This window comes from Lepidochelys kempii, chromosome 5 (genome assembly GCF_965140265.1).
Source record: "Lepidochelys kempii isolate rLepKem1 chromosome 5, rLepKem1.hap2, whole genome shotgun sequence".
Lineage (NCBI taxonomy): Eukaryota > Metazoa > Chordata > Testudines > Cheloniidae > Lepidochelys > Lepidochelys kempii.
The window spans coordinates 62882806-62895641 of NC_133260.1; the positions used below are offsets into that span (position 1 = coordinate 62882806).

Consider the following 12836-nt stretch of genomic DNA (forward strand, 5'->3'; position numbering starts at 1 on the left):
TAAAATATAAGAATATAAAAAAAATCAAACGCAAAATTGTATCTGAAGCTGACAAACAAGCCTATATACTAACACTTTATTTCTTCTTTTATGATAGGATTCTTTCCCATGCCATTCTGGGATGAGTTTGTCTGGCACCACTGTAACAAACCGGGTAGCATACGAGCCTAGGTAGCTTTGGAATGTCAGGACTGCTGTATTCCCTGTACCTTTGTGAGCCTCAGGAGTGAGATATCAACCAAAATTACCACTGCTTGTGAAATATAGTGCCAATATTCACTGCTGTTGCCCTATACTTGTACCTGTGGAATGGGGGCTGGAATTTTATAGATTCATGCAACAAAACCCCCCACCGCCCTATAGTTGGACCTGAAGAGCAGTGCTGCAATGACGCCCTCCAAAGCTAAAATGTTAATAAAAGTATCTTATTAAAATATTTATTGGAATAAGGGAAGGGAATTTTGAAATGTATCTTTCCCTTTCCATTGTTACTGTAAATCTAATGGTGCACATGTCTGTTTTTATTAGCAGCTTCTGACGTGGTGGCTTTGGAAGATGCCCCTTCCATGCCCACAGGATACCTGATTCTGATGAGGAAGAGAAGGAAGAAGACTAGGGAACACATGTTCTGCAAGATCCTGTCAGCCAGTGCTGCATCGAACTGTGAACAAAGGGCTTGGACAACCAATATGATTGGGAGCATGGAGAGAAAAAGAGAGGTGAGGCAACAAGTCAAAGTCCCAGCAGGACAAATAGTGGGAAATGCATTATGAGTCTTCTCAGACAGCAAACTCAAATATTGCAGACCCTTGTTGTCGTACTGGTCCAAGAAACCAAGATTCACAGCCTTTGCACTCTGGAGAGCTTGATGGTTGCTGATCCTTATACCCCACAACATACCGCATGGCATTGTAGACTGCATCCTTACCCCTACAACTCCATGCTGGCGGACAACAAGGAAAACCACAGCTCCGCATACACTGGCCTGTGGAACCCTCAGATTAGTGTATGTATAGCCACAACAGATTACATTGAACTATCATTTTGTTTACACAAATGGACATAAATGTTTACTTCCTTTTCAATAGGAATTTTTAAGTGTCACTCTGTTAAGTTGTTAGAAGTTTGTATGACATGTGTCGTTGTTTGCACTTCAATTTTTGTGCACTGAATTTTTGTACTCAAAGTTCTATTTTTGGAGAATTAAAATATCTTTATTAGTTCACAAAAAATATTGCAGAGTGGCAGTCAAGAAATCAAACAGTACTTATAAATTTACACCAAGCACCACAGAATCCATATCATCATGACCTGACAAAGCCATATTCAGAAATGTACAGCAAGCGCCACACAATTTAGAGTGGCAGGCAAAGACCCAGGGCCAGTACTATTTGTAATTTGCAGCAGGTGCTACAGAACAGATATTACCAGGCAAAAAACAAATAATACATAATCTTAATTACACAAGAGAGACAACGTCTCAAGACAGAATACTGTTGTGCCAGATGGTTAAAATGAACCTTTACGCATCCCTCAAATGCATAGCTCCACAGCAGGCTCTTGTAATAGCCCTAGTGTCGGGCTGTTCAGATTCTGTAGACAGCTGCTCCAGCTTGCCCCTGGTGGCAGCTTTTGCCTCACAGATATTATGCAGTACACAACATGCAACTATAACCATGGGGATGCTTTTCTCACTGAGATCTAATCCAGTGAGCAAACACTGCCAGCAACTTTTCAGCCTATTGAAAGAACGTTCCACAGTCATTCTGCACCTACTAAGCCAGTAGTTGAATCTTTTCTTGGCACTATCCAGATGACCAGTGTACACCTTCTTAAGCTATGGGGGCAAGGTGTAGGCTAGGTCCCCCAGAATCATTATTGTCATTTCCACATCACTAGCCACTACTCCTGTCCATTACTCAGGAAAGAATGTCCCTGCATACAACTTTCTGAACAGTTCTATGTTCTTAGAGAGGCAAGTGTCATGCACCTTCCCTGATCAGCCCACATTGATGATGTGATGCCTGGTGATCCACTAGCGCATAAGTATCCCTTTCTGTTGTTGTACTCAGTAGTAAGGTGCTAAAATAGGGATATGCATGCCATCTGTTGCCCCACCAGAGTCCAGGACCCCCGCTGCTGCAAATCCATCCATTATTTCCTGCAACTTGCCAAGAGTCACAGTCTTGCATATCAGGAAACAATTAATTGCCTACACACTTGCATGCCAGTGGCTGCCACTATGGATTTTTCAACTCCAAAATGATTTCCCACTGACTGGTAGCAATCCAATATTGCAAGCTTCCAGTACATGATGACCATTGCTTCTCCACTGTCAATGCAGCTCTCATTCTGGTATCCCCCTGTTGGGAGGTAGGGGCAAGTTTGGTACACAGATCCAGGAATGTGACCTTTTGCATCCAAAAGTTCTGCAGCCATTGCTCCTCATCCCAAACCTTTATTACACTGCGATCCTACCAGTGAATGCTCATTTCTTGGCCTCAGAAGGGGTATGCCTTCTCTGCAGCTGCTCCATGAATACCCTGAGCAACCTGGAATTTTTTTTTTTTTTTTGCTATGCTCATCAACAAATCCTCCTTGAAGATATTCTCGTCTTCATCATTGCTATCCTAATTGTTGTAGTATTTCCTGAAGGTCTGCCAATATAGGAGAATCGTGTGTCCTGTATTTGCAACATTCATGAGAATAATACTGAGCTCTGCAGCTCCATGCTTCTGTCAGCGATAGCAGAGACCAAAAAGTGCCATGTGGGTTTGTGGGATTTTCAAAAAACAGTGTGAAAATTACAGGATGTGGAAGGCATTAGGGGATAGAGAATGTTGTATTCTGGGAACTTGACTCTTAGCTTCCAGAAATACCTAGGTGAATTGTTACTTTCCCACAAAACACTGCAAAAATGGCCCAAAAGGCATTGTGCTAGATGGTGGTCTATGGCACACTAGGATACCTACCCAGGCTGCACTTCACTTTACATTGATCCCAGGCACTTGTACGATTCCAGTATAAGCAAAAAGTATGCATTCACCTAATATACAAATGTCAGCAGATGTACAACAACATAACTTGTGTCAATTGAAGTTTGTAGTGTAGACATGGCCTGCGCGAGTAGTTTTATTGACTTCAACAGGACAACTCACAGTAGGTAAAATAAAGCCTGCGTGTTAGGTTTTATAGGATTGAGACCTTAATTAGTTATTCAGAGACTTCATTATAATACAAATTAATGACAATTATATTTCTGATTTACTAGTTATTAGCTTATTCCAACATAATATATACAAGACATTGTAGAATTAAACCAAGAAGCACTCTAACATATTTTTTTTCCTTTTTGCTGAGTTTTTATACAAAATATTCCCAACAAATTGTTGTCAAATTGATTTTATTTTTTGAATGGCTAATATGTCTGATCCTATGAAGATCTATAATGATCTCTCTCCTATGTCAGTATGAGTTGTTGTCTGTCCCTGCCTTCCTCAGAATATTCTTTTCAGTAGATGAACATTTGTTTTTAAATCTACATTGAAATCAAACTTGCTGATGTGCTATGTACTAAAAGTCAACATACAGTAGTTAAAAGTAAAGCAATTGTCAGTAAACTGACTGAATAAGTAAGAGAAAAAACTGTATTGAGGGATTTGCTAGAATGCAGTTCCTTCATCCAACAGCTGTTCTTTGTTCACTGACAAAGACTAATTTTCCTGCTTACTTGAATCCCATTTGGTTGCTTCAATTAGAAAGAACGAGACCAAATGTAGGATATACATTTCCTTGTGTGTTTTTTGTTTACAGCTAAACATTAAAATAATCAAGAGATGTACTAACAGTATTGAACTTTTAGAGACTACTACTTTATCCTTTTGTATTTATACTGTTGAACTTGAGTGTATTTCTTTCTAATTACAATATTCCAATTTTAAAAAGTCTTAAAGTTTTTATCAGGGTTGCTGGATGTTGTATTTTGTGACTAGACTGAGACCAGGATATAGAAAGACAGAGTAGTTTAATGTGAATTATCTAGTAGCCCCTTAGCCTTGCCAAAAACTATTCTGTCTCATCTCTGGAATAGGTGCACTTGCAGTTGTAAAGACTACACTGATTTATATAGGGAACAAAACAAACAAAAAAGAGAGAAGGAGAATATAACTAGTTTGTTTATTCAAATAAGCAGAAGTGAAATAGTAATATACTAGAATTACAGGATATCTTTGCTACACACAGGTTACCTATAGAGATAATTTCAGATAATGAAGTTCAGTTTACTATTAAGAAATTCCTAATTTTTTTAGGAGAAATAAGTGTGCTAGATCTATTCTTTATCACGTTGGGCATATCATTTCACCCTGACCTTCTGTTTCCCTTCCCATCCTTGCGCTGTTTGTTTATTATGAACTCTTAGGTGTAGGGACTGTCTCTTGCTATGTGTGTATACAAGGCCTAGCACAATAGGCCTGGATGTGTTACAATAATAAACATAAAAAATTTAGCATAAGGGATGAAAAAAACAGAACACACATTACGTTATCACAGTTTTTTAAGAAATCTAGTTGCAGGGAGGGGTGTGCTGTGCATAACTATAACTATTACGGGTTTGTTTTCTATGTACTGAACCTTTAAGTGTTTTAAGGATCTGCTTTCTGTCGGAGGCAGCTGTGCCTGTGTCTTCAGTTCAGAGGCAGCTTATTCCAGAAGGAAGATACACTGCACTGCCTCATGGAGTTTTCATTTTCCCTTAATCCAAAAAAGATGACCGCTGCCGCACCTTCCCCCTTGGCCCCCTGGCCCTCCCCCCCCCCTCGCGGGAGGTGCGGTACGAGGGCCGTGGGGGGGATGGGTCCCCCTGCTCCCGGCGTGACTGTCAGCCGGGGCAGACTGTCCTCAGTGCGCCCTGACTGTGTCGCGCCAACTAGAAGTATATGGGTGTTCTGTGTTTGAAAAGGCATCATTGTTGGTAGTGGTGCCAAAGAGGATTGGGGGTGGATGTATGAGTTTTTGAGGTGAGACAGAAGGAAATGATGATGTTCTTGGGGAAAATAAAAAGGAAGACAGTGTGGGAAGTGTTACCAGATTTGCTTGTTACTTTGGGGTATACTCATTTATTAGGGTTACTTTTCTGGGGGGTGGGAAGTTCTGTAATTCTATCAATGTACTGCTTGTGTCACTATTGTGTTTTCATATGGAGCTCTACTTCTCTCTTCTGCAAGTCTCCTCCCAATGGAGCTATCCTGCAGGACTTAGGTTCTACCAGCCCCAGAACTGGATGAATGCACACATTAACAGAGCAAATCTGAGTGGACTGGGTCAATCAGCACTTTCAAGCTGTCACCCTTATATGCCTCTGGGCTCAATAGGCTGGGCCAAGCAGCACTTTCAAGCTGCCACCCTTATGTGTCCCTCAGGTGTTGCACTGGAATAGAGTAAATCTGAGCAGACTGGGTTGGACAGCACTTCCAAGCTGCCACCCTCCTATGTCACAGGTTCAGCGTGTCCCTATCCCCTCTTTCATGTTACTAGGCTACTGGTAGTAACCTACTTGATGAGCAAACCCCACAGTATTTTTGGGTGCTACAGGGATCTTTAGCTTAGGTAAGAGAAGCGTTGCTGCAGAGTAAACAGGGAGGCTAAAAACACAAAAGAGGAAAGTTCAGAGAGAGGGGGGGGAACCAACCAGCTTATTTATTGAATAATAGTGATAACTACGCAAGGGGAGCCTAAACAAACGTAATAGTTACATTATTAAAGGTTACAAAAGTCACATATAGAAAACCTGAGGTAGAAAAGAAAACAGAGAGCGCGTGCGCTGGGATCTCACCAATCCATGAAGCTTGAACTGGTTAGGATTTCTAGGTGATGGTGGTAGCTCAGGGTCCTGAGTGCTGGAGACAGGCAAAGCCCCCAGCACGATCAGTCAGGAGAAGATGAAATCCCAGTGGAACGGATACAGAGTTGGATCCGTGCATCAGAACACACTTGAGCATGGGTAGGGGTTTCTTGTAGGGAAACAACAATGATTCAAGGGAGAGCACTAGATTTGTTTATGGATAAACTGATGACTCAAGGGTTTTCTTTAGACTAGACAATAGGAGCGGATCACTCTTGACTGTGGGGCGTGTTCCCTCCAGGGAGCTCACAATGGAATTAGGCTGCTTCAGTATTTTGGATATCAATCAAGGATTTATGACTAGAATTAGTCTGATAACTTAAGCTGGGTGTGTGCAGGCATAGGTTCATTAACATCTAGAGCAGAGATTCCTCATGATGCAGTGCTTCCCTGGTCCCAGAGTTCAGTGTGGTTCTTGCCTTGGAATCTCCATGCTAAGGGAGATGCCTCCCTGTACAATCTTTGATGCAGATGAGGCTAGGGAAGTTGCCTTAATCTTGTCACCCTTGTCAGGAGGGGTTTAGGTGTCTACCCCCCTGCTCTCTGCAAGTCTTTTCTCTGATCAGTTTTGGTTCAAGCAGAGGCTGGGGGGTGGGTCCTACATGAGTCAGATAGGCTGGATACTGGGTCCTGGTTCCCCAAGAACACAGAGCTGACTGGTATCAGAAGTGAGGCAGGAGAGTGGAGGCAGCAGGGGAGAATGGTGAAATGCACAGTGGTTAGATGTGAATGATGCCCAGAAGAGGAGAGTGTATATGTGTGAAGGGGTAGAAGATAGAAAACAAATAATACCAGTTAAGACAGAGTTGAGTCCTAAGAACTGAACTCATATCAGAGGTTCCTGAGTCTGAAAGCTGTCTCCCTTGGCTTCTCTTGCTGCTATAGATACCTCAAGGATGGAGGGTCTGGGTTCTTTTATAAGCCACCCCCAGAAAAATGGTGGACCTGGTGGAGGTATGCCATGTATGAGAGAGGCTGATGGGGCCTGTAAAGGTTTAGACTCACCTCTGCAGCGCCTCCTGCTGGTCGTTGTCAGGAATTAGCTCATCCAGCCACCAGAGCACCCTCTGCAGCCCGGTGACCCGCCTTACTGCTGGCCCCTTTCTCTGGGGTGTTGACCCCCTGGCAGTACCCCCACACCCTCAGGTTCTGGGTCTCCCCACCCAGGGGAACCCCCCCACCCTCTAACCCCACCTCAGTCTGGGCTACTGCCAGTCCCCACTTAGTCCCTTGTATTGGGGCAGACTGCAGTGTATATGCCACTCATCACAGGCAAGGGTTTTTTGATCTGCTGCCTCTGCTTACCCATGGGCTGCCCCTCTGCAACCCTGCACCTATTCGGTTTGCAGCCTGAGGCTTTCCAGGCAGGAGCTCCCAGCTCCTCTGGCCCTTCTCCCACCCTGCTCCAATCTAGGTGTCCTGCTTAGCACCTTGCAGCCAGGCTCTTCACCCTCTCTAGGCAGAGGGAGACTGCCTGGGCTCCTGGCTCACAGCCTCTTATAGGGGCAGTGTCAAGGTTCCTTCCCCACTCTGAACTCTAGGGTACAGATGTGGGGACCTGCATGAAAACCTCCTAAGCTTACTTTTACCAGCTTAGGTTAAAACTTCCCCAAGGGACAAACTATTTTACCCTTGGACTTCCACTGCCACCACCAAACTTTATCTAGGTTCCTGAAAAAAAACATAGTTTGGACACATCTTTCCCTCCAAAATCCTCCCAACCCTTGCACCCCACTTCCTGGGGAAGGTTTGGTAAAAATCCTCACCAATTTGCTTAGGTGACCACAGACCCAAACCCTTGGATCTTAGAACAATGAAAAAGCATTGTTTCCTTACAAGGAGCCTTTTAATAGAAGTAGAAAAGAATCACCTTTGTAAAATCAGGATGGTAGATACCTTACAGGGTAATTAGATTCAAAACATAGAGAATCCCACTAGGCAAAACCTTAAGTTACAAAAAAGATACACAGACAGGAATATTCATTCTATTCAGCACAGCTATTTCTCAGCCATTTAAAGAAATCATAATCTAACACATACCTAGTTAGATTACTTACTAAATTCTAAAACTCCATTCCTGTTCTGTCTCCGGCAAAAGCATCACACAGACAGACACAGACCCTTTGTTTTTCTCCCTCCTCCCAGCTTTTGAAAGTATCTTGTCTCCAGTGAGGTTACCTTTAGTTTCTTAACCCTTTACAGGTGAGAGGATTTTTCCTCTGGCCAGGAGGGATTTTAAAGGGGTTTACCCTTCCCTTTATATTTATGACAGGCAGCTGGGCCTGATTGAGCTGGCTACAGCTGTGGCTGTTCGCTTAATCCGGCTGGGCTTTTCCCCACAGCCCCAGCCCTGTCAGGGCTGGAGTGGGTAACCATCTTGATACACGGTACTAGAGCAGCTTTGTGGTGTGATGGTGGTTGCTCAGAGTCTAGAGTGCTTGGTTTTCTTCTCTGGTTTTTGCAATTGCTATATTATGAATTATTTGGGAGCTTTGTGCTGATTCATCTTTACAGTAAATGAGTAATATGCTTAAGATTCACTTCGGTGCTTTTTTGTTTAATCCCTGGTTGATGTAGGAAAAATGTTTATGGTATGGTGTATACAGATAAATGAGTTTATTAAAGAAATATAATGCTCTGTTTCTGATGCTGTGGCTGCAATATATACAACTACAGTAGATTCTTTAAAGCTCTTAAAAAAAAGTCACTGATCTAAAAATAACATATCTTCTGAAGAAGCTATGAAAGGGACAAAGAATAAAAGATTGGAGGCTGGCATTTCTACAGTTATAGTTAAAGTGTCTTAACAGTGAATTTCCATACTTTGAAATATTTTGATTTCTTGTAAATTTAATCTTAAATCTGATTTTTTAAATGCTTGTCTTTTTTTGCTAACTATACAAAGTTATTGTAAAGATTTTTACCCTAAAGCTACTGATACGTACTCTTAACTTTAACTTCACAGGCAAAATTTGTATTTTGTTTGGGAATATTTTGTCTTTGAAATTGAAGGTAGACTACTTCACAAAGTAAAGAGTTAGATACTCCCAGTGCTGTGCTTTGTGAGCAAATTCAGTAGTACCTGTGGTCCAGATCCAGCTCCCATTGAAGACTGTGGGAATCTTTCCACTGACTTCAATGAGTGTTGAATTGCACCATATATGCTCAAGCTGAACAGCAGCCTTAGGCATTAGAATTTTATTTAGTGGGAAAATAAATGTTAATCAGGACCCTTGGGTTATCTGTAAGCTTCTTGAAAACTGACAGCTAAACAAGTGCCATAAACTGTCAGACAAGCCAGCTCAGGTTTACTCTCCCTTCCAGTACTGCACTGCAAAGTCATCATATTTATTTATTTATTCACTTATATAACTGTAGTTCCTAGAGGCCCTTGCCAAAGAGCAGGATCCCATTGTGCTAGGGGCTGTGCAAATAGAACAAAAAGACTGTCCCTGCCCTGTAACTGTTACCCATGTAAATTAATGAAAATTCCAACATTATAGCACACTCAAAAGTATCTTAATCTGTTCTATCTTTAATTACTTCAAATTTTTGCAACATTACAGCTCTCCCGTGCCCCAGCTTAGCTAAGGAAAAAGAAGATGATGTTTCCTGGACACCATTCCAAAAAGGAGTTCTGCAGTATGCCTGCTGAATTTATTTCCTGAAGTTACGATGTTGGCTTAAAGAATTTTTTAAAGAATCTTGTATCTTTTAATTGGATCTTTGAATTCTCCTATTTTAGGGTAGCATTTTCAATTCAGAAGAATTATTGTCCATTTAAAAAATCTTCTCTACTGTACTTCCCTTTTCATTTCCCCTTTCTGTTACATACTATAAGTAAAAGGTAATGTTAGGTCATCACAAATTAGAATATAAAGTATAAATGTTATTTGTTTGAGCTGTTTTAACCCAATCTTGCCTTATTTTCCTGTCAATTATAGTTACATCAGTACAAATAATTTACATTTTTTTCTCCCAGAAATATTACCTGTGGAAGCTAGTAGCTTTTGTCTCACTAAAATCCTCGATGATACTTCAATTACATGTCACTGTTCCTATTGGGAGCAATAATTACAAAAATAAAATTAATCAGAGAACAAAAGTATTTCAGAATTTCTGAGCTTTGATAATTTGGGGCCCAATCCTGCCATGAGCTCTGGTTAGGTGGACACCTGTGATCACATGAAGCTCTTTTGAAGTAAATGGCATTGAGGAGTCCATCTGTACAGAGCTTAGTGCAGCATCAGGGCCTTGGTTACCTAGGGATGTCTACTCTGCAGCTGGGAGTGTGCTTCCAAGCCTGTGTAGACAGACACAAGCTAGCTCTGCTGGACCTAGCATGCTAAGAATAGTGGTGTGGACACTTGCAGCAAGGGCAGGGGCACAGGCTGCTCACCTGAGTGTGGACCCAGGAGTGATAGTTGTGATAGTTAGCCCTTGCTGCTGCCTGTGCTGCAAAAGTCCATGCTGCTGTTTTTAGTGTACAGCTCTAGCAGAGCTACCGTAAGTCTGTCTACTGGGATGGGAAGCACGCTCCCAGCTGCAGGACTATGCAGTCCCTGCCCTTAAGAACTCGTAATAAACAAACAGACATGCCTTTAGGGTCCTATATTGCAGGTCGTTACTCACATGAGTAATCCCATTGATTTCACATGAGGGCAGGTCGTCCCACTGGCTAGTTTTTTCTGTCCCCTCTCCCTTCCTTCCCCCCTGACCTCCATTTCTTAGTAGAATGCTAGGAAGCATCTGATCTTTATCACTTACATTTTCTTCTTTCTTCAGCTGAGGTAGAATTTGGCTGTTTTTATTCTCACTAATGTGATTTTTATTATGTTCTGATTTTGCTGAGCACAACTCTTCATTGTGCTCATAAATCCTGGATCATGTCAAGCCTCAAGCGGCTGGAGACTTTATTTATGAGGATTAATTGGTAGACCACTGCTGAGGGTGTATCATTTTATAATACTGTCTCTTGATACACAATGGTATTATCCCCATTTTACACATGGGGAATTGAGGCACAGAGATGAAAACCAGAATTGTCAAAACTTTTAGCTAATTGTAGGGGCTCAGTGTAAGTGTAGGGCCTGAGTTTCCAGAGTACTTAACACTTTACGTGTTCAGAGGAGGACTCCCATTGATGTCAGTTGCTGTTGTGAGTGCTCAACTTTTCTGAAAATCAGACCGTAGGTATCTCAAGTTGGGTACCAAGAAAATGAGGAACAAACAGTGGCTACCTTTGAAAACTTTTGTTTGTGACTTGTCCAGCTTTACATAGAAACTCTGTGGCAGAGGCAGGGATAGAATCCAATTCTCCAGGATGGCATTCAGCTGCCGTAGCCGTATGAGACCATTCTTTCTCTTCCTGCAACTCCCTGCCTCATTTGTTCACTACACACCTTTCAACTTCTGCAACAAATGAAGCAGGGATCCTAAAGACTATAGTCTCTTTAATTATGCTATGCTTATCCATTCCCATAGCACAGTCTGTGCACTGAATAAAAATGGTTGTGTAGAAAAAATAGTATGTGGTCACGTAACTAAAAACTGTATCATAATGCATATGCACAAGGAGGATGATTTAAGATTACACAGGCAATGTTCATTCTGGCATTTTTTAACTTTTGAGCACTAGACTTTGGAAGTTTCATGTTCTTTTGACATAGTTTTTAAAGTAATTTAAGTTTTTAAACTTAAAAATTGAAAAAAAAAATGTAATGTAGAACTATCTTGACTCCTTCACATGGGTTATTTGTGGGAGCTAATGAAGTAACTGAATGGCTGCAATCTTCTATGTTGACCTGCCACTAGAGGGAGTGTAGAGACAGTTTTCCCGTGGATTTTACAGGTATTTTGCTAGACAGCAAAGGAATGATGAGCATCAGGAATAATGCTCAATCCAAGGTTTGGTTGGGGAGTGTGCTCTAATGGTCACAGAGCCTTCTGACCCTATCCTGCGCCTATCCACTCCTCCTCCCCAGGTTCTGCTCCTAATTCTCCCCCACCCCCTCATTTCTTTCCCTCCCTGACCCTCTCTTCCCTCCAGCTCCTGCCCTTGCTCCCTGCCCTTAGCTTCTTTGTCCAACCCCTCTCTCCTACTTTCTCCTGTCCTTTTCCTCTCCAGGGCTCCTATCTGCTTCCCCCCACTTTTTTTGTCTTCCCCCATTGCTGGATTCTGCTGCTAACCATCCTCACCCTCTAAGCTCCTATCCTTACTGCCCTATGCCCTGCATTTCTTCCCTCTTGCCCCTGGTCCTCATTCTTCTGCATTCGAGTCAGGCAGCTTCCTCCTTCTCCCACAAGTTGCCTGGGTGCCAGCAGGGGAGCATTGAGAGCACAGGACTGTATGTCTCTTTCTGCTCTCACTTCCACTGGCCAGTGCCACAGCAACCCCACAACTATTGTAAAAAGCAATTGCAGGGAAAGTTCTATTCAGCCACTGCATTTCAGGGCTGGAGCATGCTCAGTGGCTCTGTGCATGTGCAGTCTGATCACTGGGGTTGGCATTAGGGATGGGTAGTCAGGATGGCTGCTCTGGGCAACCACATTCAGGAGTGCCAAATCCATTTTTGGAGGAGGAGGAGTGGAAGAAGGAGGTGCCAAAAACATTTTCTGCCCTGGGCAATAAAAAACCTACATTGAGCCCTACTAGTTGGCACACATAAGAGCTGTGAAAAGATGGAAAATGCTCAATGCAAACTGAATATTGAGATATAATTTAGCTGCCAAAATATGAAGCTTCTATTGAGTATGTGTGATATGAAATTTTTACCAAGGCTTATAAAATGGCCAAATTTGGCTGAATTTTCAGAGTCTTCAAAAGGCACATTCCTTACATTAGGGAAACCCCTCCCCCAAATTTTAAGTCCTTGTTCCAAAGCATGGAGATTCTAGAGCATCACAGTGAAACAGCTGTAAGAAGTTTTTTAAA

At 42.3% G+C, this 12836-nt stretch overlaps 1 protein-coding gene across 1 annotated transcript in view; it reads left to right on the forward strand.

Moving 5' to 3' along the window:
- The window catches only part of LOC140911472 (uncharacterized), a 91926-nt gene that overhangs the window by 16463 nt on the left and 62627 nt on the right, over positions 1-12836 (forward strand). Inside the window, exon 3 of the mRNA XM_073344576.1 lies at positions 529-719. Within this exon, the coding sequence (XP_073200677.1) occupies positions 529-719 (191 nt within the window). The remainder of the gene's footprint in view (positions 1-528; positions 720-12836) is intronic.